At 44.0% G+C, this 26,523-nt stretch overlaps 1 protein-coding gene across 4 annotated transcripts in view; it reads left to right on the top strand.

The window, feature by feature from the left end:
• Positions 1-26,523, top strand: part of fam13a (family with sequence similarity 13 member A) — a 189,161-nt gene that overhangs the window by 19,493 nt on the left and 143,145 nt on the right. For all 4 annotated transcript variants that reach the window (XR_007263291.1, XM_048603250.1, XM_048603264.1 and 1 more), the window contains one exon: positions 16,424-16,633. Coding sequence is in view for 3 of the 4 variants with exons in the window: in XM_048603250.1 (XP_048459207.1) it covers positions 16,424-16,633 (210 nt within the window). In the remaining variant the exon portion in view is untranslated. The remainder of the gene's footprint in view (positions 1-16,423; positions 16,634-26,523) is intronic.

Raw genomic sequence — 26,523 nt, 5'->3', positions numbered from 1 at the left:
CACAGTGACCTACAAGTCTGAAGGTTGTGGAATCAAGTGTCAGTACTGTTCTTGAACACCTACGCCCTAAGCTCACACTTTACTGCTGTACTGAGAGAATGCTGCACTGTCAGATGAGCCATTTTCGGAAGATGTTAGGTCCTGCAGTCTATTTATATAGATTCCTTAACACTATTGGCAGGAAAGTGCAGAGTTCTCCTGTTCTGCTGGCCAAGATTTTCAGTACAAGCCACTTTCTCATTCTTCATCCTTTCCTGATAGATATAACTACTCAATTTAGGTATCATTCTGGTAAATCTTCTTTGAATCTTCTCCAGTGTCTCCACATTCAGTTTTTAATATGGATCAGAACTGTGCGCAGTTGGCCAAGTGTGACCTGACAGATGTTATATTGAAATGTAGTGTAACTGTATGGGGTTTACACCCCAAGTAGGACAAACCGGACGGATCTGTTCATCTCCTGCCCTCCTTTCTCATTTCGTAATGCTTACCGTTATGTCAGCATTCAGAGAATGATAGTACCCTCACTGATATTCCCATTCTAAGCCCGAGCTGTAGCTGGGCTGGCCTATTATGCCTATCTTGACTTCAGGTCCTTCAGTGTAGATAGAGCCTGTTACAGGATTCGATTAGATTCTGTACCTTTAATTGTGTCCACTTGCGTTTAATAGCCTCGCCTAACAAAAATGGCCTGCATAAGATCCCACAGTAGTAGAAGTAAAAGATCCCATAAGGTGCAAAAGATCCCACAAGATGTATAAGATTCCGCAACACACCATTTTGAAGAAGAACTGGGGAGTTGTCATGACATCTTGCTGGTTTAAAAAAAAGGTGAAGGTATTATATCTTAATGGATGGCCACTTCATAGAGTCATACAGCATGGAAGCAAATCCTTTGGTCCAACCAATCCGTGCTGACCATAATCCCAAACTAAACTAGTCCCACCTGCCTGCTCTTGGCCCATATCCCTCCAAACATTTCTTATTCATGTACTTGCCTAAATGTCTTTTAAATGTTATAACTGTACCCACATCCACCACTTCCTCTGGATGTTCATTCCACACACAAACCATTCACTGTGTTTAAAAAAAAAATTGCTCCTCATGTCTTTTTTAAATCTTTCTCCTCTCACCTTAAAAATATGCCCCCAGACTTGAAATCCTCCATTGTAAGGAAAAGACACCTGCCATTCACTTTACCTATTATTTTATAAAGTTCTATAAGGTTGCTTCTCAACCTTCTATGCTGAAGTGAAAAAAGTCCCAGCCTAGCCAGCCTCTCCTTATAACTCAAACCCTCCATACCTGGCGACATCCTGATAAATCTCTTCTGAACTCTCTCCAGCTTAATAATCTTCGACCTAACATTTTATCTATTATTTCAATATTTCCCTTTTTAAGATAATCAAAGGTCATTAACATCAAAAGGTACTCCGAGAGAAGGGACTGGTTAGCTCAGTTGGTTTGTGATGCAGAGTGATTCTCGTAGTACAAGTTCAATTCCTGCACTGGTTGAAGTTACATGAAAGATTTTCCTTCTCAATCTCTCCCCTTACCTGAGGTGTCATGACTCTCAGGTTAAATCAATCTCAGTCATTTCTCTCAAATGAGAGAGCAGCCGTATGGTCTGATAAGATGATGGTGACTTCACCTTTACCTTTTATGCATTAATTTATGTCACAAATACAAATTAGCTCGTCATTATTGCATTGCTGTATGTTGGATTTTGCTGTGTGTCGATTTGCTGCTACGTCTCCTGTAGTTCACCTACAGCTCAAAAATGGTTCACTGGCTGTAAAGTGCTTTGAGTCATAGAAATACAGAAAATAGGAGCAAGAGTTGGCCATTCAGCCCTTCAAGCCTGCTGTACCCCTCAATATGATCATGGCTGATTATCCAATTCAGTACCTTGTTCCCTTTTTCCTCCTATGTCCATTGAGCCCTTTAGCCTTAAGAACTAAATCCAACTCCTTTTTGACAATATTCAATGTTATTGCCTCAACCGCTTTGCATGGTAGAGAGGTCCACAGGCTCACCACTCTCTGGCTACAGAAATTTTTCCTCATCTCAGTCCTAAATGGCCTACTACGTATACTTAGACTGTGACCCATCTGCTGGTCTTGAAAGGCACTATATCAATGCAAGTCTTTATTTCCTTTCCTTTTGAATTATCAAATTGACATCCAGTGTCAATAAATTCTTGGAGATGAGAGTTCCAAATTTCCTCTATCCTTTGCGTGAAGCGGTGCTTCCAGACATCACCTTTTGGCTCTATTTTTAAGCTTATGCCTCCTTGTCCTTGAAGTAGAAATTATATTTAAAATCAAACTGAAGCCTTTCTGACTTAGTCCCACACAGTGTTGCAATACCATGGGTTATTAATCAGAAGATAGAGGAAACAGGTTAACTTTGCTCTGGGACAGGTGAGAAGATGGATCAATGATGTAATATGTTGCTGTTGTTAATGAGTTGCAAGGTTCTGTGGGGTCATTTGGAGTTCCACGTAGAATTAGGAATTTGCGATGCAAAGAGCAATTGTGAAACCGCGAAGCTTTATCATTCTTGTCACGGCTGGTTAATAAGATCAGGATGTGACATTCAGATTGGCCAGGCTCCAGCAGATCATTGAGAGAAATGACGCATGAACCTGCCAAAATCAGATAAATAGTCTACCATTTAGCATTGGCCAGGAATCGATTCAGACCAAACTCTGGATTGTGGTTCAGAATCATGACTGCACAGGAGGGCCTAGTCCTCATATCTTTGTGGTAGCTCAACAGGACCTGCCTTCTTGGCTTTCCACATGCTTGTGCAATGGTGCCCCTCAAATTATTTGCCTCACTTTAGGCTCGGTTAGCTCGGTTGACTGGATGGCTGGTTTACAGTATGAAGTGCTGCCATCAGCGTGGATGAATGACCCTGTCTTTTCTTCAATTTGATCGACAGAGAGTGAAGAGCAAATAGGTGCATCTGTCTGCCAGTGTCTCCATCCAGCCTCCCTGGAGCATTGAGGGAGGCTGGAGGAAGACAGCCTCTTCACTCTTTCTTCATTCAGTCAAGGAAGGGGCACAAAATTGAAGCTGCTTTATCTTGTTGAGATCAGGTGGCAGTCTCTATCATTCAGGGGTGGCTATGGGATTCAGCTCATGTTCCCTGGCCCATCACAATAGATGAGGTTGGGGAGGTAATTACTGAGGACCCAGACCTGAATGTGGAACCAACTACAACTTTGGGACATATAGAGAGTTGGAATTTCAGCTGAGGATGTGACAAGTTGTGGGTGTCTGGAATGTATTTGAGAATTCTTATTGCCTCAGCTTTGAAGGAATCGTAAGGTGTGCAGAGACAACAGGGAGGTGATGACATAGTGGTAATGTCACTGGACTAGTAATTAGGAGACTTGGGCTAATGCCTGGCAGCAGGGATTCAGACCCACACCATTCCACTACTTGGTAAAATTTGAATTCAATTGATTCAGTCTGGAACTGAAAATTAGTCTTTACGATGATTATGAAACAATTCAATAAACCTATCTGACATAATTTAGAAGGAAATCTGCTGTGTCTAGACATTTTCGAAACATCTCTTAACAGATTGATATTACACAACCTCCAGAGCAGGTAGGCCTTCTGGCTGAGAGGTAGGACACTACTACTGCACCACATCTGCTTTGACTCTCCTGCGTAAGACTCCAGACCCACATTTAACATGGTCAATTCCTAACTGCCCTCTGGCATGGCCCTAGCTAGCCACTCAGTTCAAGAGTGATTAAGAATGGGCAACATGACATTGATGAGGCCACTTCCGGAGTACTGTGTCCAGTTCTGGTCGCCCTGTAATAGGAAGGATACAATTAAGCTAGAGAGGGTTCAGAAGAGATTTACCTGTGTTTTGCCAGGAGTGGAAGGTTTGAGTTACAAGGAGAGACTGGATATGCTGGGACTGTTTGGACTGGAGCATAGGAGATTGAAGGGTGACGTTATGGAGGTTTATAAAATCATGTGGTGAATAGATAAGGTGAATGGTAGGTGTCTTTCCCCTAGGGTGGGGGATTTCAAGACTAGGGGCCATATTTTTAAGTGAGAGGAGAAAGATTTAAAAAAGACATGGGGGCAATTTTTTTACACAGAGAGTGGTTCATGTGTGGAATGAACTTCCAGAGGAAGTGATGGATGTGGGTACAGTTACAACATTTAAAAGGCATTTGGATAAGTACATGAATAAGAAATGTTTGGAGGGTTATGGGCCAAACGCAGGCAAGTGTGAGTAGTTTTGTTTGGGATTATGTTCAGCATGGACTGGTTGGACCAAAGGGTTTGTTTCTGTGCTGTATGACTCTATGACACTATAAGTGACTCCCATATCCCATTAAGAAATGAAAAGATAATCTTGAACCTTTGCAGAAAATTAATGAATATGATAAGGGGTAGGGAGAAATGGCTTCTGTACATAGGTTGAACATTTTCAATTGTTCATTATTTTGACTGATAAATTTGTTTAATAACTTAACTACAACAGAAAGTCTGTCATGATGGTCCTGTCACTCTTAGAGGACTGGAGAGAGTATCTGCAGGAGGATGGAAATATTTCAACTCATTTGAAAAGCAATTAATAGACATGGTTCAAAAATGGGTCATTGTTTTGAGGACGTTTCAGGACCTTTCTGAAAAGGTTCAATTTTTTTTTTCCTAATTTCTTCAGAGGAACAAGGCCAGCATTAGTTGCCCATTTTTAATTGCCATTGAACCGAGTGACTTGCTACAATTATTTGTTTCAGAGGATAATTAGGTCTTAACCATGTTACTATGGGTTTGGAGCCATATACAAGCCAGATACAGCCCCCAAATGAGCCAGATTGGTCATGTCAAATCACATTATAAACCCAGCACCTCTGTGATAATAAAACACACCACACAAGAGATTTCAATATTGTAATGTAATCTTGAGATTTAGATTGTAAAATGCTTGAGCTTTGTCCTTAGTTTTGATGTCATTCATGTTTCTATTGCTCTCTTCCTGCTTCATGCTTTGCCTGGTGGCACCTCCCAGTCTCTCTTGTTTACAGCGTAATCCATCTGTCAGTTTACGTCCACTCTTATTATGTTTCTGGAAAATCGCACCTTGGAATCTGCGCTTTATTGTGAGTTGTGCGTCACATAAGTTATGCGTTTTCCATTATCAGTTGCTGCCTTGACACTCAAACTTGCCTTTACTCATTTTTGCCTGGGTCATTGCAGCTCCAAAAAACTCACTCAGGCTCAACACCATCCAGGTCAAAGCAGCCGGCTTGTTTGGCACCACCTCCACAAACATCCACCACTGACACTCAGTAGCAAGACTGTTTACCTAGTGTCTACGAGATGCACTGCAGCAACACACCAACAGTATCTTCCGAATTGTGACCTGTAATGCCTAGAAGGACAAGGATAATAAATCCATGGGAGCACCACCATCTACAGGTAGTCCTGTTGTAATGCGTGTTTCGTTAGCGTGAATTGGCTGTAACGCGATTGGTGAATAGTGGATGCTGTTTGGATAACGCAAACTTTCTGTTGTACAAGTGTAGCGATTTTCTGTAGTGATTTCTCTATAACGCGATTTTCCATAGCGTGAGGTCACACAAGATTGCAACTGTCATGTTATAGGAGAACTATCTGCACAAGTCCCTCTTCGAGCCACTATCACAGTTTAAGGCAGCGTCTGAGGAGCACGGGAGTTTCAGCCATTGAAAACACTCACAGGCCTGAATTTTACACTGGGTGAGACATCCGAACAGGAGGCCAGTCTCTGGCTTGGGCACCAGCCTGCAATATTTACTGGGCGGATGTATACTTGACGTGGACATTACCCAGCTGAAGAAGTGAGGCACATACAAAAGGCGAATATTGGAGGCATGCAGAAGCCTTGTATTTTGAGAAGAGAAATGGAGACATTTGAACACATTTTTAAAATTGAGGCGTTGCTGCAAGGGGTGTCAATTTAGGTCACTGAGTGTAGAGGCAATGTATAGGTGAATGGAATAATACATATAAATAAAGCTTTTTCCTTGCTGAGTTACATAAAATCCTTCTTGGTCTCTCAATTCACATCTCACAGAATTGTGATTCACAACATTGTGAATGTTTCCATGACTTTATGATTTAATTTCATGAAGTGCATTATTTAAGCAATCCCATGCATTGTCCACAATGTAATATGGGCAGGGTCAGCTCACTGCACTGTGTGAGCAGATGCTGATGATGAACGTTGCTGCCACCATCCTCTTTAAGTGAAAACTGCAGGGCCTGCTTGGTCTACTGTGGCAAAGAAAACCACTTTCTGGTCCAACTAGCAGAGCTTCTTGTCATTAACAAGTTATAGTTTATTGCATGTTAGAAATTACTTGCAGGCTACATTGATATGTTCGACATTGTTACAGAGACTTTAAGGAGGATCGAATGATGGGTCTCAATCCTTTGAGATCCTAAGCTCTATGACATCATCATAAGTACATGGTTCTTGTGTCATTCCTCAGTATTAACTCTTCCTTTTGGGGATGGGGCCATGGGAGAGCTCGGAAATAATGGTCTTACCTGGAGTTTGGCATAGCTTGGTTATTGTTTCTTTATTATTTCTGGGAATATTATTTGTGGTCCATAGGGAATGAGGAACTCCCACTTGCCTGGATGAGTGGAGCTTCAACAACATTCAAGGAGCTTGACACTATCCTGAACAAAGAAGTCTATTAAATGGTACCACATCTACCCCCTTCATCATTCACACTTTTCACCACCAAAGATCAGTAGCGTAGCAGTGTACTTCAAGATGTACAAATTCACCAAGGCTCCCTTGATAACACATTCCAAACCTATGAGCTCTATCACCTAGCTAGACAAGGGCACCACCACACTCCCCTCCAAGACACTCATCATCCTGTCTTGGAAATATTTCACCATTTCTTCAGTGTTGATGGGTTAAAATCATGAAACTTTCTCCCTAACATTGTGGGCACCCTTATACTCCATACATGGCAGCTCAGCACCATCTTCTGAGGTGCAACTAAGGACGATCAATAAATGTTGACAGAGCCAGTGACATTCAGGTCTTGCAAATGAATATGCAAAGTGTGCTGATAAACTATACAGGAGCAAAGGAACTTATGGTGAACCATTGGGGAGCAGCTTTGAGATGGCTAGCAAATATTGTCACACCACAGGGAATACTTACCAGTGGCTGGCAGATGGGGTTTTGGTGTAAATTGTAGATCAGCTAACTAGTCATGCCTGACCTGAATATACACTCAACTCCGTTTTACTGCCTACCCTGAATTACCTTTAACCTCCTTTGAAAATCCACAGCCATCAGACACAGCAGCTTATTATTTAACACTATGTATAGGGGTTAATGAGTTATACATGTTCCTCTGACAGAGGCACACAGTGCCATCAGAATATCGGAACCCTACAGTGTTTTATACATGTAAGAAAGTAAGTTCAGGGGAGATTTACCAGAATGATATCTGGAATGTGCAGCTTTAGCTATGCAAAGAGACTGGAGAAATTGCAACATTGCCCTTGGAGGAGAAGAGTTTAAAGAGAAATTTACTGGAGGTGTTTACCTTTGTGAAGGGTTTTGATAGAGTTAATAACTTCACTGGTTAGCATGTCAGTAACCAAGATCACACAGCAATATTTTGAAGAAGAACAAGGGCGTTTTCTTTGTTTGCTGCCAACATAAATCCCACAACCTGCATGACTATAAACACTTTAATTGCACATTTATCTCATCTATGTTTGTGGGACATGGTTTGGCTGCTGTGTTTCCTACATTATATTAGTGACTACACTTCAAAAGGACTTCATTGACTCTAATGTGCTTTGGGAGGAATGTGCCCTTGAAGCACACCTTTGCAAATGCAAGTTCGAACTTGTTTATGTAGCCAGTGTTTTATAATAATCAGAGTTACTGATAGAAGCTAGGCAACTACAGAAGCAACAGTTCTTCATCTTCCTTTACTCTCTTTGTGACTGCATGTCTGTCTCTTTCACTTTCTGTCTGACTATCTGTCTCTCTCTCTCTCCTTTTCTCAGATTCTCAGAATCTTTTCCTCTCCCTCTCTGTCTGACTCCCTGTCTTTCTTTCTGTCTCTTGACAGAAACATCCAGCTCACCCAACTTGCTTCCTCCATTTACATAGGAATGGGAGGAGCGAGATCTCATCTTGCCACAGCCTAGTCCTTCAGGATAATTGTAACTCTCACTGTACAACTGTGCGGCAAAGTCCTGAAAGGAGCCATGGAATATCAGACATGAAAAGACATTAGGAGAACTTTAAATTGCAGTCTGTAAAAGGGAGAGATGTGATTCAAATCAAACTGACCAGCAATCTCCTGTGACTGCAGAGATAATGAGACTCACTATCCCTCTCAGAAGAAAGCCTTCTCTTGTGGTTTGCATCCCAAACTATAGATATGTTTGTAACTTACCTTTACAGGAATATACACAAAAGGTTGTTAAATAACCAATGGCAATTACTAGTCTCTGTGTGTTAGTGGGCTGATGTGTTGGTGTGGATTAGTATGCTTTGAAGGCCTCATCTGGAGAACAACTGTTAGACACCACAGCACTCCAACTGTCCCTGAGTTTTGGAAGCCAGGCAAGTGAAGTCACCATAAAGAATCAAAAGAATTGGACTTTAGTAAATGCTTTGACAAGGTCCCGCATAGTAGACTAATTAGTACAGTTAGATCGCGTGGGATTCAGGGTGAGCTTGCTAATTGAATACAAAATTGGCTTCACGGTAGGAGAGGGCTGTTTTCGGACTGGAGGCTTGTGACCAGCAGTGTTCCACAGGGATTGGTGCTGGGTCCACTTCTGTTTGTTATTTATATTAATGATTTAGATGAGGATACAGGAGGCTTTGTTAGTAAGTTTGCAGATGACACCAAAAATGGTGGTACAGTGGACGTGAAGAAGGTTATCTAAGATTAGAAAGAGATCTTGATCAATTGGGTCAATGGGCTGAAGAGTGGCAGATGGAGTTTAATTTGGCTAAATGCAAGGTATTGCATTTTGGTAAAACAAACAAAACACGACTCGTACAAATAATGGTAGGGCCCTGGGTAATGCTGTAGAACAGAGAGACCTCGGGGTTCAGGTACATAATTCTTTGAAATTTGTATCACAGGCAGATAGGGTGGTTAAGAAGGCATTTAGCACGCTTGCCTTCATTGCTCAGACCTTTAAGTATAGGAGTTGGGATGTCATGTTGAGGTTGTACAGGACATTGGTGGGGCCTCTTCTGGAGTAATGTGTACAGTTCTGGTTGCCTTGTTATAGGAAGGGTATTATTAAACTGGAGAGGGTTCAGAAAAGATTTACCGGGATGTTGCTGGAAATGGAGGGTTTGACATATAAAAATAGACTGGAAAGGCTGGGTCTTTTCTCACCGGAGTTGAGGGGTGACCTTATTAATGTATATAAAATATTGAAGGGCATAGATAAGGTCAATGACAGGGGTTTTTTCCGTAGAGATGTGGAGATCAAAACTAGGGGGCATATTTATAAGGTGAGAGGTGAAACATTTAAGAAGGACATGAGGGACAGAGAGTGGTTTGTGTGTGGAATGAACTGTCGGAGAAAGTGGTGGATGCAGGTGCAATTACAACACTTTGGATAAGTTCATGAGCAGAAAAGGTTTGGAGGGATATAGGCCAAGCACAGGCAAGTGGGACTAGATTAGTTTGGGAATATGGTCAGCATGGACTCATTGGACCGAAGGGTCTGTTTGATGCTGTATGACTCCATGACTCTAATACAAGTGTTTATCAGCTTACTGCAGAGCCAAGAATTTTGAAATCACAGTTTCGCTACCAATCCAACTCAACAACGCAACATTCCATCATTCATTCTGAACAAAACCTAGAAACTGGTTCATATATCTGTCTAACTTTTTATTTTAACTCAGTACAAATTTCTAATCTGTCTTTATGGTTGCCATGTTTTATTGTCTTTTCTCACGTTTAGTAACTAATAAACTCCTCCTTTCTTTAACTCAAAAGAGCATTGTTCATTTGGCTCCTATTAAAACGTAAACACGTTAGAATTGGGAAAAGGTACTCAAAGGGGAGGGATCCTGTGTAAATTAACCTTGTTACAATCAGCCATGAGAGGGGTTGGGAAAGAAAAGTGGAGCCAGTTCATTGCTCCTGACCCTGGTGCATATCCAAATGAGGCTATCGTGTCTGAAATTGTAATGAACTGGGGACCTTCGCCCAGGCTCTGATTGTGCCAACAGACACACCTACACGCAGATACATAAACATACATATATGTAAACACATAGCTGTACTGGGTTCTGTATGCAGCAGCATTAAGTAAGTGAGGTGTTTCAGTAACCTTTTTTGCTTTTATTAGCACACATGAAGGTGGTAGTGGGAAAAATATTTCACAAACACAAGGTAAAAGTGAAGACATTTGACCCCTCCTTTCTGTTTGTGCGGCTCTTGTGAACCCTGAGGTTTAGCTGGCAATGTGGTTGACTCAATGTCACCCTGTTGCTCTCTCTATCTCTCTGCTCTCTATGGGTCAGACCTGTGATTGCCTATTAGAAGTTGCTATGGAGCAATCCAGGAGACTGCCCATTTCCTTGACCCAGGGTCTGAAAATCACACACAGTGAACCAAATAGGGACACTGGGTGTATCCACTGTGCAAGAGCCCGTGTAACCTAATCTCCCTCACAACCTCGGGATGTTTTGTCGTTGCAAATTTTTTTTGGCTCTCTCCGATGCCCAGTATGGTTTCTGCAAGAATGCCAGCTTTGGATCTCAACAAATCGACAGTTGTTTATCAAACTCTGCCTCCTCAAGGTCAGAGACAAAAAAACTGCAGATGCTTAATCCAAGATAGACAAACAGGAGACTGGAAGAACACAGCAGGCCAGGCAACATCCGGAGGAATGGAGCAGTCAATGTTTCGGGTATTACCCTTCATCAGGACTGGATGTGGGGTAAGGGGGAGCTGCAGATAAAGAAGGGGGAGGGGTGGAGCCGGAATGGTGGTGATAGGTGGTAGGTATGACTGGTTGGTCAATGGGAAGGAGGAATCCGGTTGGTGGCTGGAAGAGAGGGTCAGAAGGTGGAATGGAACGGAGGAGATGGGGCTGGAAGGAGAGGCAGGGAATGGGTGGGAGATAATTTGAAATTGGAGAACTCAATGTTGAGTCCTCCGGGCTGTAGGGTGCCCAGGCAGAAGATAAGGTGGTGTTCTTCAAATTTGTGTTCCGAGTCACAGCGACACAGCGAGGAGGCTGAGGATGGACATGTCGGAGGGGGAGTGGGATGGGGAGTTGAAATAGGCAGTGACTGGGAGGTTAGGCTGGCCGTTATGGGCCAGGCAGAGATGCTCGGTGAAACACCACCCCCCCCTCCAAACATAATAAAGATAGAGTCCCCCTTGTCCTCACTTTACACCCCACCAGCCTCTGCATCCAAAATATCATCCTCAAACACTTCCGCCAACTCCAATTATACCCCACCACCCAGAACAGTTTCCACTCTGCACCCCTCTCTGCCTTCTGCAAGGACCCTTCCCTTTGCCACTCCTTAATTCGCACCACACTCCCTGCTAAACCCTTCCAAACCACCCCTCCCCCCAACCCCCGTATCTTCCAGTAACCGGAAAAGATGCAACACCTGCCCACACACTACCTCCCTCACCTCCATTCAGGGCCCTAAACAGCCCTTCCAAGTGAGACAGAGCTTCACCTGCATCTCCTTCAACCTAGTCTGTTGCATCCGCGATCCAAATGTGGTCTTTTCTACCTTGGTGAGACCAAACATAGACTAGGCGACCGTTTCGCCGAGCATCTCCGGCTGGCCCATAATGGCCAGCCTAACCTGGTCACCTCCTATTTCAACTCCCTGCCCCACTCCGCCTCTGACATATCCGTTCTCAGCCTCCTCAGGTGTATCAGCGAATCGGAACACAAATTTGAAGAGCAACACTTTATCTTCTGCCTGGGCACCCTACAGCTCGGAGGATTCAACACTGAGTTCTCTAATTTCAAATGACCTCCCCACCCATCCCCTGTCTCCCCTTCCAGCCCCCCCTCCTCCCTTCCATTCCACCTTCTGACTCTCCCTTCCAGCCACCAATCCCTCCCATCGACCAACCAGGTCGCATCTACCACCAGCGTCCACTTATCACCGCCATTCTGCCTCGTCCCGTTCCCCCCCCCCCCCCCTCCCCCCGCCCCCCCTCCCCCCCCTTCCAGTCCTGACGAAGGGGAATACCCAAAACATTGACTGCTCCTTTCCTCCAGATGTTGCCTGGCCTGCTGTGTTCTTCCAGCCTCCTGTTTGTCTGCCTCCTCAAGTTTGTAGATGGACCCCACCCATGGGGATGGTGTAAGGAGCTGTAGATGTACATACCCTCCCCCTTGTGATGTGCTACTTGCCAACTGGATGATGCTTGACTGTTGGCTAAACAACCATTTATTCCCCCATTTTTAATGGTTCTTTTTCTGGCTAAAGAAAAATGTTCAAAGAAAATAGCACAAAAAACCTCACATATTTTTCTAAAGTCCCTGTGATTTTTCAGCAGGGGTTTGCACAACAGTGCCCTGGAAATTGATCTTCAGTGCTTGGAAACTCCAGGTTAATGCTGGACCATGGACAACCCTGGGGTTGAAATGTGTACTCATTTTGTCCTGTGCGTCTATTCAAGGCAAGTGTCACAGTAGATATGCAGGGCCATCCTCATGCTCCCTTTAAAGGCCTCTGCAGGGCTCTCATCTATTAGCTTCAAGCAGGTGAAGAATCTCTTTTTGGGCTCCATGATGACCCCAAGAGGGAAAGGTAAATTGGGATCTCACCAGTTGTGAGGACAAGCAAGTATTCAAACTCTGCTTCATAGCAGCTATTGAGTCTGAATGATCTGTTTAAGGGGAGGCGTTGGAGTATTGGTCATGTCACTGGGCCAGTAATCCAGATGCCCAGGCTAATACTCTGGGGATATGTGTTCAAATCCCATCATGGCCGCTGGTGGAACTTGAATTCAATTATGAATGAAAGATAGTCTCAGTAATGGGGATTGTTAACTGTAAAAAACCCACCTGAATCACCCATGTTATTTAGGGAAGGAAATCTGCTGTCATTACTTGATCTCGTCTACATGGGACTCCAGACTTTGTTGTGAAATGGTGCTGTGAGACACTCAGCTCAAGGGCACTTACAACAAATGCTGACCTTGCCAGTGATGCCAACATTTCATGAAAATGAAAGATAAACAAATGAGATGTTATACTATGTTACTGCAATGCCACCACAGTGGGTGGTGAAATTAAAGTATGGCAATTTCACAGAAGCATTTTCCATTCTGAATGTTGACATTTGAATGTATAGTGAGAAATACAAAAGTTAAAAATGGAATCTGTGTGTTTCAAAATAAGTTATACCTTGGACAAGTATCCCTTTCCTTTAACCAAGCAACAACTGTAGACTTCACCGAGAGATGGACTAGCAAATAAAAAGTGTTCAGATTAATCATTCACCCTGCAGAGAACAAGTAACTCTGTGCATTGTTGTTGGAAAATAGACTTTCATCCATTAGATTATTTTTACCACTGCTGTTACCAGTTTGTTTTAAAAGTTAGTTATCTTGATCAAATAATGTTTGAGGGACTGAGTTTAGGCACAATTACCTCCTCATTCAAAATAGCTGACAGAGGGATGTGTTACCCCCTGCGTATATATAGCATTGTGAGTTTTAGTTGTAGTTTGGGACAATGTTTGTTTTCCTGGAGCAGACTGTCAGCTGTTAAACATCTTCACTTTGTTTTGATATCTGTTAGGCGCATAAGGTGACAGAAAGTATTCAGCTAACCTAAGGTCGCTGAAGTTTCATGCACACACTCTTTCTGCTTGGTTTCCACAGGAAAAAGAGGTGGCAAGATAAACAATACTTCCACCAGAGTAATTTTACAAACCAGACAAGCAGATCTCCCATGTTGTCAGTTGCATCAGTACCTCTCTAAAGCCTGTGGGTTTGCAAACTGCTGCCAATCTTAAATGAGAATTAAACCCAGGGAAAGCCCAAGCGATTGTCTCCAGCCCTTTCTATCAACTCCATGTCTTTGTCACGGATTCTCTTTTGTTGTGTGGCTTGATGCTTACATCGATGAATTTGGGTTTTATGTCAACAGTTGAACAGAAAGCCATGATGTGCGCTTGGATCTGTGCTGATAATTAATAGGCTCAATTTTATTGGCGTATTCAAAATGATTGAGCCTTAAGTTCAAAATTACAAAAGATCTTGAATGGAACTTTCCATTGGCAATAACTATGGGATGCAGATCTAAGTTTTTTTTTAAATGTTCACCAGATGTGGGATTTTTTAGTTGGACCAGCATTTATTGTCCATCTTTAATTGCCCTTGAAAAGTTGGTGGTGAGCGGACTTCTCGAATGGCTGCAATTCTTTTTGGTGTTGGGAGACCCACTGTGCTATTAGGGATGGAGTTCCAGAATTTGGACCCAGCAACACTGAAGGAAAAGTAATATATTTCCAAGTCGGGATGGTGCATGGTTTGGAAGGGAGCATGCAGATGTTGGGCTTGCCATGAATCTGACCCCCCCCCTCCCCGTCCTTCTGAACAGTAGAGGTTGTAGGTTTGGACTGTGCTGTCAAAGGAAAATTAATTAAATAATTAGTTAAAGAACACATAATGGAAATAAAGAGAATCATTTCTATACAACCAGTTGCGATCTGGAATATATGGTTTGAATGGAGGCACATTTAATGGCAACTTTCAAATGGGAACCAGACTAACGCTTCTGAAGTGAAACAAAAATGATCAAGCCTATGGCGAAAGAGCAAGGAGTGTAGGTCTAACTGGATAAGTCAGCATGGGTTTGGTGGGCTGAATGGCCTACCTTGAATGGACAAGCTCACTCATTAGTAATCAATGTGTTTGTTTTTAATGTGCCTTTCTTACAATATTAGCTTTGCCAGTCCATGAGAATCAATTATACAGCAATTATACAGCAATTATAGAGAATAAATTATAGAACAATTTACTGAGCCATTATTTTATGCATTTCACACATCTGTTTGATCCTCTGCTCTCATACCCATTTCCAATCACTTTCCTCATCAGGTCTCAAAGCCTTCCTGGGTCCTCAAAGGCTCCCACTGACAGTAGTTCAGACTTACCCTCAATGGGGAAGGTATCTCAAAGTCTGAGCAATAGGTGAAGTTAGCTGTAGTAACACAAATTGAGTTCGCCACTAACAGGATGCTTCCTTCAAACCAAAAAGACATTCTGCCTGTCATACTAATAAGTCACGTGGTAAATTAATTTCAGTGTCAGTGTGATGCTAGGAGTGTAGCTGCACCATCCCAAAGACTGATGGATAAGATCAAACAGTGTGATCCTTCAGCAGTTTGCAACAGGCAAGGTACTGACTGTAACTAACCACAATACAGCGCATAACTTTAGATGTGAATGTGCAATTGGACAACATTTGCTGATAATCCTGGATATGTGAGGAAGTGTGCTGATGACCAATTTGGTATTGTCAGTCATGCCTGCAGTCTGGCACATTTGACTATCTTGGAAGCGTCATATATTAATGTTCTGTGCAGACAGAAAGAATATGTTCACACGTACGTTAAACGGTCAATTGATGGTCGCGAGAACCGTGACATGCCAACTTGGGCGAGAAAGATGGCTAGTTTCCCAACTGGTGGCCTCTCAAAGCCACACCCCTCCCTTCACCTCACGAGGTGACCTCCAACCCCTGAGAAGAAAATAAATCTTGCCTTACACAGTTAGATCAACTCTTTTTCATTCTATCGTGGGTCGTTGTGCAGCATTCATTGACCATCCCTAGTTTCCCCTTGTGAAGGTGATGGTGAGCTGCCCTCTTGAAGCACTGCAGTCCATTTGGTGTGGGAACATCTGTAATGCCGTTAGAGAGGGAATTCCAGGGTTAAGGATTCCAGGAGTCTGGACTGGCAGACTTTAGAATGACAAGCTTCCTGCCTTGGGTTGGCAAACCAAGGCTTTAACGTCAAAATCTGTAATAGACCGAGAAAGATGTCCATGTTCACCCATCTGCTCTCCATGTCTGATTGGCAGATGATTGGGTGAGTTATGTCAGGGTGGGAGCAGCGTGTGAGTCAGTACTTAAGACACTCACTCCTGCGTTTTAAGTTAAAAGCAGAAAACCATGTCCACAGGAAGTAGAGTCATTTCTGTGAGGCTCCGGTATATAAAATATACTTGATAATCAATGATGTGCTTGAGTTGTCATCTCTGTTGTAATGTAGGAAAGACTTCTATTGACTGAAGATGCATAATTATTTTGTGGCATGACAGATGTGGATCAAAAGATATGTCATACACTGCGACTCAGAATCTGTGGTGGCTTGTCTCTCACAGGGCTGGACCAAGAAGGCCTCTTTCGGGTGAATGGAAACGTGAGGGTGGTGGAGAGACTGCGGCAGAGGTACGACATGGGGGTGAAACCAGATCTGGTCCAGGAGGCCGATGTCTGCTCAGTCGCCAGCCTACTCAAGCTGTTCCTGCGGGAGCTCCCCGACTCACTCGTTGTCTCCAGGCTACACTCACAGTTCATGCAGCTCTATCAGGGTAAGTGATAGAGACAGAGAGAGAAAATGGGCAGCGCTGATGTTGGCATCAGTGATGGGTGTGCCATAGGTGGGCCTTGTAACGATGGTGGGGGGGGAACCCCGTCAGGGATTCTGTCCCAGAGTGGATCTCAATTCATTTCTGCGACGGCGAAAGATGGGTGGCAATTACCCTTTTCTGACTGGGAAGAATCGACTCTCGCTCCAGTGATCATTTTAATGACAGCACGGTTGAAGAGAGGATTGATGGAGGATGGGGGAACGGGGCCTGGGAAGACGATGAGTGTGGTTGAGGAGGGTCAGGGATGGGGAATGGGAGGGTGATGAATGTGGTTGAGGAGGGTCAGGGGGTGGGGAATGGGAGGGTGATGAATGTGGTTGAGGAGGGTCAGGGGATGGGGAATGGGAGGCAGTGAACGTGGCTGAGGAGGGTCAGGGAGGGGGAATGGGAGGGTGATGAATGTGGTTGAGGAGGGTCAGGGAGGGGGAATGGGAGGGTGATGAATGTGGTTGAGGAGGTTCAGGGGATGGGGAATGGGAGGCAGTGAACGTGGCTGAGGAGGGTCAGGGAGGGGGAGTGGGAGGCAGTGAACGTGGTTGAGGAGGTTCAGGGGGTGGGGAATGGGTGGGTGATGAATGTGGTTGAGCAGGGTCAGGGGATGGGGAATGGGAGGCAGTGAACGTGGCTGAGGAGGGTCAGGGAGGGGGAATGGGAGGGTGATGAATGTGGTTGAGGAGGGTCGGGGGTGGGGAATGGGAGGGTGATGAATGTGGTTGAGGAGGGTCAGGGGGTGGGGAATGGGAGGCAGTGAACGTGGCTGAGGAGGGTCAGGGAGGGGGAGTGGGAGGCAGTGAACGTGGTTGGAAGATGGGAACGTTGTTGAGTGTTAGCAATGATTTTGGTCATGAAACCCCTGATCCCACCCCACTGTGGAGCGCTGTGTGTGTGTGTGTGTGTGTGTGTGTGTGTGTGTGTGTGTGTGAGAAATGCAAGCTCCATATTAAACAGACCTGCCCTTTTAAGACAGCGCTTAGGAAAGGACAGTGTCAGGAAAGCAAGACACAGAGGAACCAATTGATAAAGATACAGAACAGACTGACCATGGTGCTGGGGGTGCAGGGAATGCTTTTAATAATCGGACTGGAACAAATTGCCTGAAAATGGGCTCAAAAAATCTTCTATACTAGACTGCTCCATCCAGTGGCCAGCACCTGCCACTACATACAAATGTTGAATAGACTATTCAGCCTTTCTGTCTATTCTGTCTATTTTAACCCCTCTGACCCACTTTGGTTTCAGCTCCCTTCTAATTGTAGTTTAACAAATATCAATCTCAGTTTTGATATTTTCAATTTATTCCCAACTAAACAGCTTCTTGAGACAGAGAGTTCTGGATTTCCACCCCACCCGCCGACTTTCAGTCAGGAAATAGAATCACAGAATCCCTACAGTGCAGAAAGAGCCATTCAGCCCATTGAGCCTGCACTGATCCTCCGAACAACATCCCAACCTTTCTTTGTAACCCTGTATTTCCCATGGCTAACTGACCTAGCCTGCACAACCCTGGACACTATGGATAATTTAGCATGGCTAATCCAACCAGCCTGCACTTCTTTGGACGGTGGGAGGAAACCAGAGCACCAGGAGGAATCCCAAGCAGACACAGGGAGAACGTGCAAACTCCACACAGATAGTCACCCGAGGCTGGGATCTAACCCGGGTCCCTGGCGCTGTGACGCAGCAGTGCTAACCACTGAGCCACATTATGAAATGCTTCATGACATTGCCCCTGAACAGCCTGGCTCTGGTGGTTCAACTATTCCTGTGGCAAACCCCAGTCCCCTCACCCTGTCCTCCATTAATCCCCTTGAACAGGCAGGCACACTTTAAAATTTGAGCCAGGCTATTTTGAAGTGAAACCAGGGAGCATGTTTTCACACAAAGGGTGTTGGAAATCTGAAACTTGTTCCTCCAAAAGACAGTGGAAATTCTCATGACTGGGTAAGGATTCTGTAGTAAGCTGGAGATACTGAAAAAAATCACAAAGTTGCCAATGACCAAGTGCCTCTGTAGGTGTTACAAATATACCATTAAGAGGCATGCTTAGGAGATCTTCACCATCTTAGCATGTGGCCTGAGGGCATGAAGACCTCATACTCCACCCCAACCAGGAGCACTAGAAGCATGACACCCTACTGGAAGCATGCTGCTCATTTGTAATCTGAGGTCTGCATATACCAGTGAGCTGTAATGAACTTCTGTTGGATTCTTCAATCCTGCAACATCCCCTGTAGATTGTCATGCTACCGGTGATGACATAAGCATTATCACCAGGTAAGATAAACTGTTGGAGTCAAAATCACACCACAACACCTTGCATTTTACACTTCTTGAAAAACTGCCAAGGTGTAAATAAAACCTCAGGAAGAAATGTTGAGAGCAGTATAGTTCACAGCATATTTTCAATGCAAAATAACCGGTCTGGAAAAACAGACTACTCACCTTCTGTTTAGGAGTGAGGATCTTCTCCCACACTTGGCTGGTGGTCCCTTGCATATGGCGGCCTGAAGCTGAGGTTCTTGGGAAAGGGGTCCTTCCAAAGATTCAGTTCAGGGCAGCCACACCAGAGAAGGATGGATGAAACGCTTCAGGGATGTGCTGAAACATGGAGAAATGCAACATTGGAGTTAAATCCTGGGAGACCGTCGCGCTGGACTGGACCAATCAGAGGCAGAGGCTGTAGGAAGACTCCCAGCATTCTGAGGCCCACAACGTCAAAACAAAGACAGACAGTGAGAACAGCGGGTGGTTCAGGGAGAAAAACCGGCAAAATAAACAGCAGTACCTGGAAATGAAAATACCAGAGCACTGTTCTGAGGTTAGCAATTCAGACCAGTACATGTCATTCACGTTTTTTTTCTGGTTTTTCCTTCTGGAAAAGTCTTCACGATCTCCAGTCAGCCCCGTCCAGCCATCTTCAGACCCATGGAAGACAATCATCCGTGCCTCCGAGGAATAGCCAATAACAATAACCTTGACCTTCCCATCCTGTGGGTCATTTCGTATCTGCGCACCATATCTCTCCACTTGGTCCTTTTTTAAACAACAGAGCTGATTTCCCATGCTTGTATTCGCTTGCATTCAGAGTTAGGTTTAATCAGTAACGTAGCCAATCAAAACAAGTATTGGCCAGTTGACAAGTATTTCATTACAAACAATGTTTTCCTTTCCAGAAGCCCATTAACTGAATGACCAACTTTCCCCAAGCCACCATGTTTGGCAGAATAGTTGTAGCACCCTCTGCAGGCACAGTTCATGTCCTGCAAATCAATACGTACATCAGCTTATCGCTCCTTCACTTCTATTTCTATTTGCCGGCTTTAAAACTAATCGAGGCCAATGCAATAGCCACACCCCATCATTTCTAAGGGTTGCAAGCCAGGAGGCCGAGATATGTATCTGAGGTTTTCTCTTGGTCTGTGTTTTGGGCCCAAGTCTTGGTCTGGCCCTGAAATGTTAATCCAACAGGGACATGGGGCTCCAGTTGATCCTCACCCGCTCCCACCTCATCAGCATGGCTGAATCAAGCCCAGCCTATCCTGGACATCCCAGCTACACTTTGCAGCTCAGCTCCTGAGACAGATGAGTGCCAGTGTGATATTGCACCAGTATGTGCATTCATAATTGAGTGGTTTTCCTCTAAATCTGTACATTCCCTGGGCCCAATGTCAAGACGCCAGAAAAGTATTATTTGCTGGTTCCTGCCTTCAAGTTTTTTTTATGTGTTACTTTATCTTCAGTGGATCGTCAAGTGGATTGCCCCGCAGTAAGTCCTACTAGATCCGTTCAGGAGACTGGATACAATGGCCTTCACTGTCAGACTAATTGGCAAAGGTCCCACTGAGGTCTAGACAGCCCAGCTCCTGGAGACCCCAAAATGTCTGACTCAGGGAATCATGTTTGGGTAGACAGATGTTCTTCCATTCCTGGGAATCCCCCAGGAAACTGCTCATAGGTAACACTGAATGGCCTGGCCTGTTGAGGTGATGGTTTGTCCGTGAAAACCATTAGGAACCTGCTTAGATCACGGCCGGACTGAGTGGATAATGAGTTTGACCATCTTGCAGTCTCATGCACACATTATACTTAAGGTCATATCAGTTACTTTTTTCAGGAGTAGTGAGAATTCTGAAACTTTACCCATTGCCACGTTGTTCTCTGTTGAATTGAGAGCATCTTTCCGATGATAGGAACCATTGCATTGGAAACAGAAAATGTTGAATGCTTCGAAAACTAACCGAATCCCATCCAAACCAAACGTATTGTGTTGTGTATTGTATCCCCTGTCCTATTCAGTCCTTGGCAAGTCAGGGTCAATTTGAAGTAAGTCAGTGTTAATTTTGCCCCTAAACAGGCCCATTGTGCAGAGATTGATATCTGTCTGTGCTGGCCATGTGACCGGTTCATTTAACAATTAAAGTATCAAGGTTTCAGTCTGATGCCAGAAAGTGGAGATGAGCGAGCATTAGGAAACAAAGAAGGGAGAGAAAGACTGATAATAACACCTTCTCCTACTTCAAGACACCCCAAAGCACTTTACACCCAAGTGAATACTTTTTGCAGTGTAGTTATTAGAGGAAAAAAAACACTTGATTGCTAAACTGAATCCAAACAGCTCAGTTTTGCAGAAACCAAAATACCATGTCCAACCTCCCCGATTGGACAGCATTCAATAAATACTTCCGAGTGTGTTACTAATTAAGTTGATAATCAATTTAAGATTGTCAGTCAGGCTCGCAGTGTGGATGTACTAGAAGCTAGAAATATTAAGACAGAGGGCCCAGTTCTTTGCAGGCAGAAGGAGCATGTACTTGCATTGTGTCTGTTTCAACTTCACAAAACAGATGGCACCATTCTCCAGCTCAGTTCACAGGGCAATGTATTGATGAATCATTCTTCCTTATTTAAAATTAAAACTCGGCAGTTAACTGTCAAGACAACATTTAACTGCTGCATCTCCACGGGAATGACACTACCAATGAGTCCATTTGCCCACCAGTTGACATTCTCTTCTGATATGGTACAAAAGGGTCATGTTTCGTTTGCATTGGTATTCTTGTGAATTGTCCTAATCAGCGGAAGACAAAATGCTTCAATAAAACATTTTTTTTAGTAATATTTAATTGGTAATTTGTGCACAACCAGGTCCACAACTAGAACTGAGGTAGGATCCAGAATACCTGATTTTATTAGACATTGGTTGATGGAGAAGTGTTGGTCAGATCATCAGGAAGGTTGCCACTGGTCTTCTACACGATTTCAATGGGATAATGTGTGTTCTCTTGACAGGATAGACAGAGCCTCAGTTTAGCAGCTCACCTGAAAAATCTTCACCTTCAACAGTGCAGCACTCCCTCAGAACTGCACTGGGATCATTACTCTAGATTGTGGTCCAGAGATTCCATTCTGTCTAGCGCAGCTTGAACCCAATACCTTCTAATTTACACACAGGAATGCCGCCCACTGAATCAAACTAACCAACAGCAACGTTCACATATTTGATCAAAACTGTTTGTAACAATGCAATACAAAATTAATACAATGCAACACAAAAAATGTTGATAGCAATGTTAGAAAAGAATTCACTGTATCTATGAAAATAATGAGTTACGATGTTTTCCAGCCCTGAAAATAGCTATCCCTCAGTGCTGCCCAGTGTGCCAACGAAGATTATGTACTAAAATAAGACAAAGAACTGTGGATGCCAGAAAACCGAAAATAAAAATAAGGGTCACGAGACTTGGAATGTTAAGTTTGCTTTCTCTCCACAGAGGCTGCCAGATCTGTTGAATTTCTCCAGCAATTTTTGTTTTTTGTTTGCTAAAGATTATGGTACTGATAGCCCCAGGGTGCGGTTTGAACCCATGACCTTCTGACAGTGACGCTTGAGTGGGCTAATCTGGGACTAAAACTGACATCCCTGTGCCCCAGATGCTAATCTGATGGCTCACATCATCCCTGGTGGGCAGGAGTTGTAAATGCCAGAAAAAAGGGGCAGTGTTATTGCATTCCAAATCACTTAACCATTGAACATACAAGACTCCTGCAATTTCTGCAGGGAATCCTGGCCTTCAGAATGAAGTTCCTCCTGAAAATTGGACTCACTTCACCAGATGAAGGAGCAGCGCTCCAAAAGCTTGTGGTTTTAAATAACTTGGTGTCGTGTGACTTCTGACTGAAAAGTGGAATGGACATCAAAACAACTGGAGGTTGGTGGGATGCATCATTCTGTTTTTGCCTCATAGCAGCTGCCTCTCAAATGTGGCTAACTTTGAGTCGAAGTGGAAAGTGAACAGACTCTTCGCTGGGCTTCAATTCAAATATAAACAGGAAACACTGGAGGTGCTGCGAGATGAAGAGAGTTAACATTTCACATCTGTGACCTTTCATCAGAAGTAGGAAAATTTAAAGATGCATTAGGCCCTGAGCAAGGAGCTGGGTGGGGAAGAAGGGCAGAAGGATGATCTGTGATAAGGTGGAAGAGAAAAGAGATATGATTGACAGAAAAGTTAACCTTCAGGGTCAAAGAGAGTGGAGTTGGAGGCAAGAAAAGAAACAAAAAGATTTGTGCCCTGAGCTTGTGTGCTTAAGAAAAAAATGAAGTCAGCAAAGAAAAGGAAATGAAATGGAGCAAAGAATATGGTGTGGAATTGTGAATCTCAGTGTCAAATCCAGAGGCTGCAAATTGCTTAATTGAAAGAGGAGATTTTGTTTCCTCAAACTTTGATGGATACTCTCACAGGAACAATGCAGTGGCTGAAGATAGATGCTGCCATAACCTGTTGAGTATTTGCAGCATTTTCTAATTTTATTTCAGCCTCAGCAGTGTTCTGCTTCTTGACGACAGCTTCACTTGACTGTATTTATAATTTTGGAAGATGCATGTTCAAGTTGAAGTCAGTACTGCGAGGGTTAATTTCATGTTTCATGGGCATCTTTTGACTGGGACAGGGCTGGGAAAAGAACAGTTAAAAGCTCGGTGATTTCATGTCACAGGTCAATATAGCTCTATCATCTGTCATCTATCACCACATGAATGCCAAGCAAAGTCTTATCATAGAATCCCTACAGTGTGCAAACAGGCCCTTTGGCCCAACAAGTCCACACTGAATGTCACAGCATCCCACCCAGGCCCATCTGCCTAATCTACACATCCCTGAACAGAAGCGGCAATTTAGCATAGCCAATCCACCTAGTCTGCACATCTTTGGACTGTGGGCGGAAACCGGAGCACCCAGAGAAAACCCACACAGACACGGGGAGAATGTGCAAACTCCACACAGACAGTTGCACGAGGCTGGAATCAAACCCAGGTCCCTGGCGCTGTGAGGCAGCAGTGCTAACCACTGAGCCACCGTGCCGCCCTACATAGTGAAGCCTAGGTTAGAAGCCAGTTGTTAACTTGGTGACCTTGTACAAGATGGTACATAGAAAACTAAACATTTGAGCTAAAATTAAAATAAATAAAACAAAGCAATCTTTAATGTCCTCAACCATTCGTCTCCACTTTTGTTTTTTGGGTGTCTGTATCGGGAATACCAAAATATTGGCTTCAGTTTGAAATCGTCTCATTGTTTTTGTCTGATTTGGAAAAAAAAGACGGCTCGAGTTGGTTAACTCCCTGCTTTTGGAAGATCTGTGACTGCCTCAGAGGACCTGATAAGTGTCTGATGAGTTTGCACATGATTTAAACAATAAAGAACTTGTGGCGTGATTTAGATAACAGAATTATCTTAGTTTTATTGTCCAAAGTTTTAAGTTAAATTGTATCCATATAATTTAAAACATCATCAGGTTTTGACGTCCAGTTCAGGCTGGGCCATATTGGTAATGTTGTTGTACACACAGTTATGTTCTGCACCCCATGGCTAAAGCAGGACACATTTTCAGTTTAATTGTGGTGCCTTTTCCCTGCGTGAATCCACTATAATATCCTCACCCATCTCTCCACAGGTTACCTTTTTTCACATCAGTCATAATGTGACCTGGGTGAGTTGAACAGCGAAATACTAAACATCTGATGTCCTTCAGGTTTTCATTTGCGCCATAAATTGTACCTTTTCCACCAACTTCTGCATTTGGGTCACTTTTCCAGCTGTACAAATTGGCCGTGGATTTTCAAGGCAAAGAGTGATTGCCCTGGTAGCTTTTTCAGGCTCCGTTCCTGAAAGCCCTCCCTACCGGTAGAAGCAATCCTGAGGATGGAAGGGGATCAGCAAACTTTGCAACTGATGGTCTTTCAATAGTCGCCAGGAAGACCTGACCTCACCCACCTTGAACTGCTCAATGGCTTCCAACTTGAGCATCATCCTTTGGACCCAGCTACACTCAAGTATGAGCTACCCCTGGAACAACAGCTCCACTCACAGAATCATACACGTATAAGGAACCCATTCAGCCCATCGCTGTGCACATCACAGGTGTGGCCAGCATTTATCGCCCATCTCTAATTACCCATCCTGAACCAGTGCGTTCTGTGTGATATAGCAGCAACCACGATGCCATTAGGGAGGGAATTCCAGGATTTTAGTGCAGTGATACTGAAGGATATATTTCCAAATCAGGATGGTGAGTAGCTTGGAGGGGAAATTGCAGGTGGCGGTGTTCCCATGTATCTGTTGCCCCTGTGTGTCACATAGATGGTGCACACTGCTATCACTGTGAGTTGGTGGTGGAGGAAGTGAGTGTAGAGGGTGGTGGATTACAAGGGCAGGAAAAGAAATTAAAGTTCTGAGGAAGAGTCACTGGACCTGAAACGTTAACTCTGTTTTCTCCTTCGCAGATGCTGCCAGATCTGCTGAGCTTTTCCAGCAACTTTGTTTTTGTTCCTGATTTACAGCATCCACAGTTCTTTTGGTTTTTAAAGAAATTACAGTGCCCGGCTCCAGATCCTAGTGGCCCAGCTGCTCCCCCCACCTATAGTGGGACCCCTAGAATCTCAGGCCCTAGTAATTGAGCCCTGAGATAACCGCCTGCACTTGAGTGGATACAGTGCCAATCAATGGGGATGTTTTGTCCATGCACATTGCCAAACTTTTGTTGTTGTTGTTGATATTGGAGCTGCTCCCAACCAGGCAAGTGAGGAGTATTCCATCACACTCCTGACTTATGTCCTGTAGATGTTGGAGAGGCTTTGGGGAATTAGGAGGTGATTTACATAGTACAGAATTCCCAGCGTCTGTATTTGATTTCAGTATCTAAGATGTTGTGATTGGTGCTGAACATGGTGCTATTGTCGGTGAACATATCTACGTCTGACCTTATGATGGAAGGAAGGTCATTAATGAAGCAATTGAAGATGGTTGGACCTAAGACATTACCCTGAGGAGCTACTGCAAATGATTGGCCTCATCTGCCTCTGTGCCATCTTCCTCTGTGCCTGGCATGACTCTGGCATATTCCCCCAATTCCCATTGATGCCAGTTTGTCTAGAGCTCCTTAATGCCACCCTCGGTACAATGATGCCTTGATATCAAGGGCAGTCATTCACCTCATCTCTGGAGTTCAGCTTTTTTGCCCATATCAGAAGCTGAGTTACCGTAATGGAACCCGACCAGCACATGCAGTTGGCTAACGAGCGAGCAAGTTAATCTCCTTCCTGCCTTTGGTCATATCTTCTGTCACTATTTTACGTGTATCCAGCTGTCTACCTGTAATTGTGAAGACTGAGTGTGTGTTTTTTGTGTATGTGTGTCTGCGTGTGTGTCTATGTATGTGTGTGTGTGTATCTGTGTATGTGTGCGTCTATGTAGATCTGTCAGCATGTGTCTATGTGTGTGTTTGGGTTTATGTATCTGTATATCTGTGTGTGTCTGTGCATCTGTGTTTGT

This window comes from Rhincodon typus, chromosome 1 (genome assembly GCF_021869965.1).
Source record: "Rhincodon typus isolate 14 chromosome 1, sRhiTyp1.1, whole genome shotgun sequence".
Lineage (NCBI taxonomy): Eukaryota > Metazoa > Chordata > Chondrichthyes > Orectolobiformes > Rhincodontidae > Rhincodon > Rhincodon typus.
Note: the sequence above shows the minus strand (reverse complement) of the source record. Positions and strands in the feature narration are given on the sequence as shown.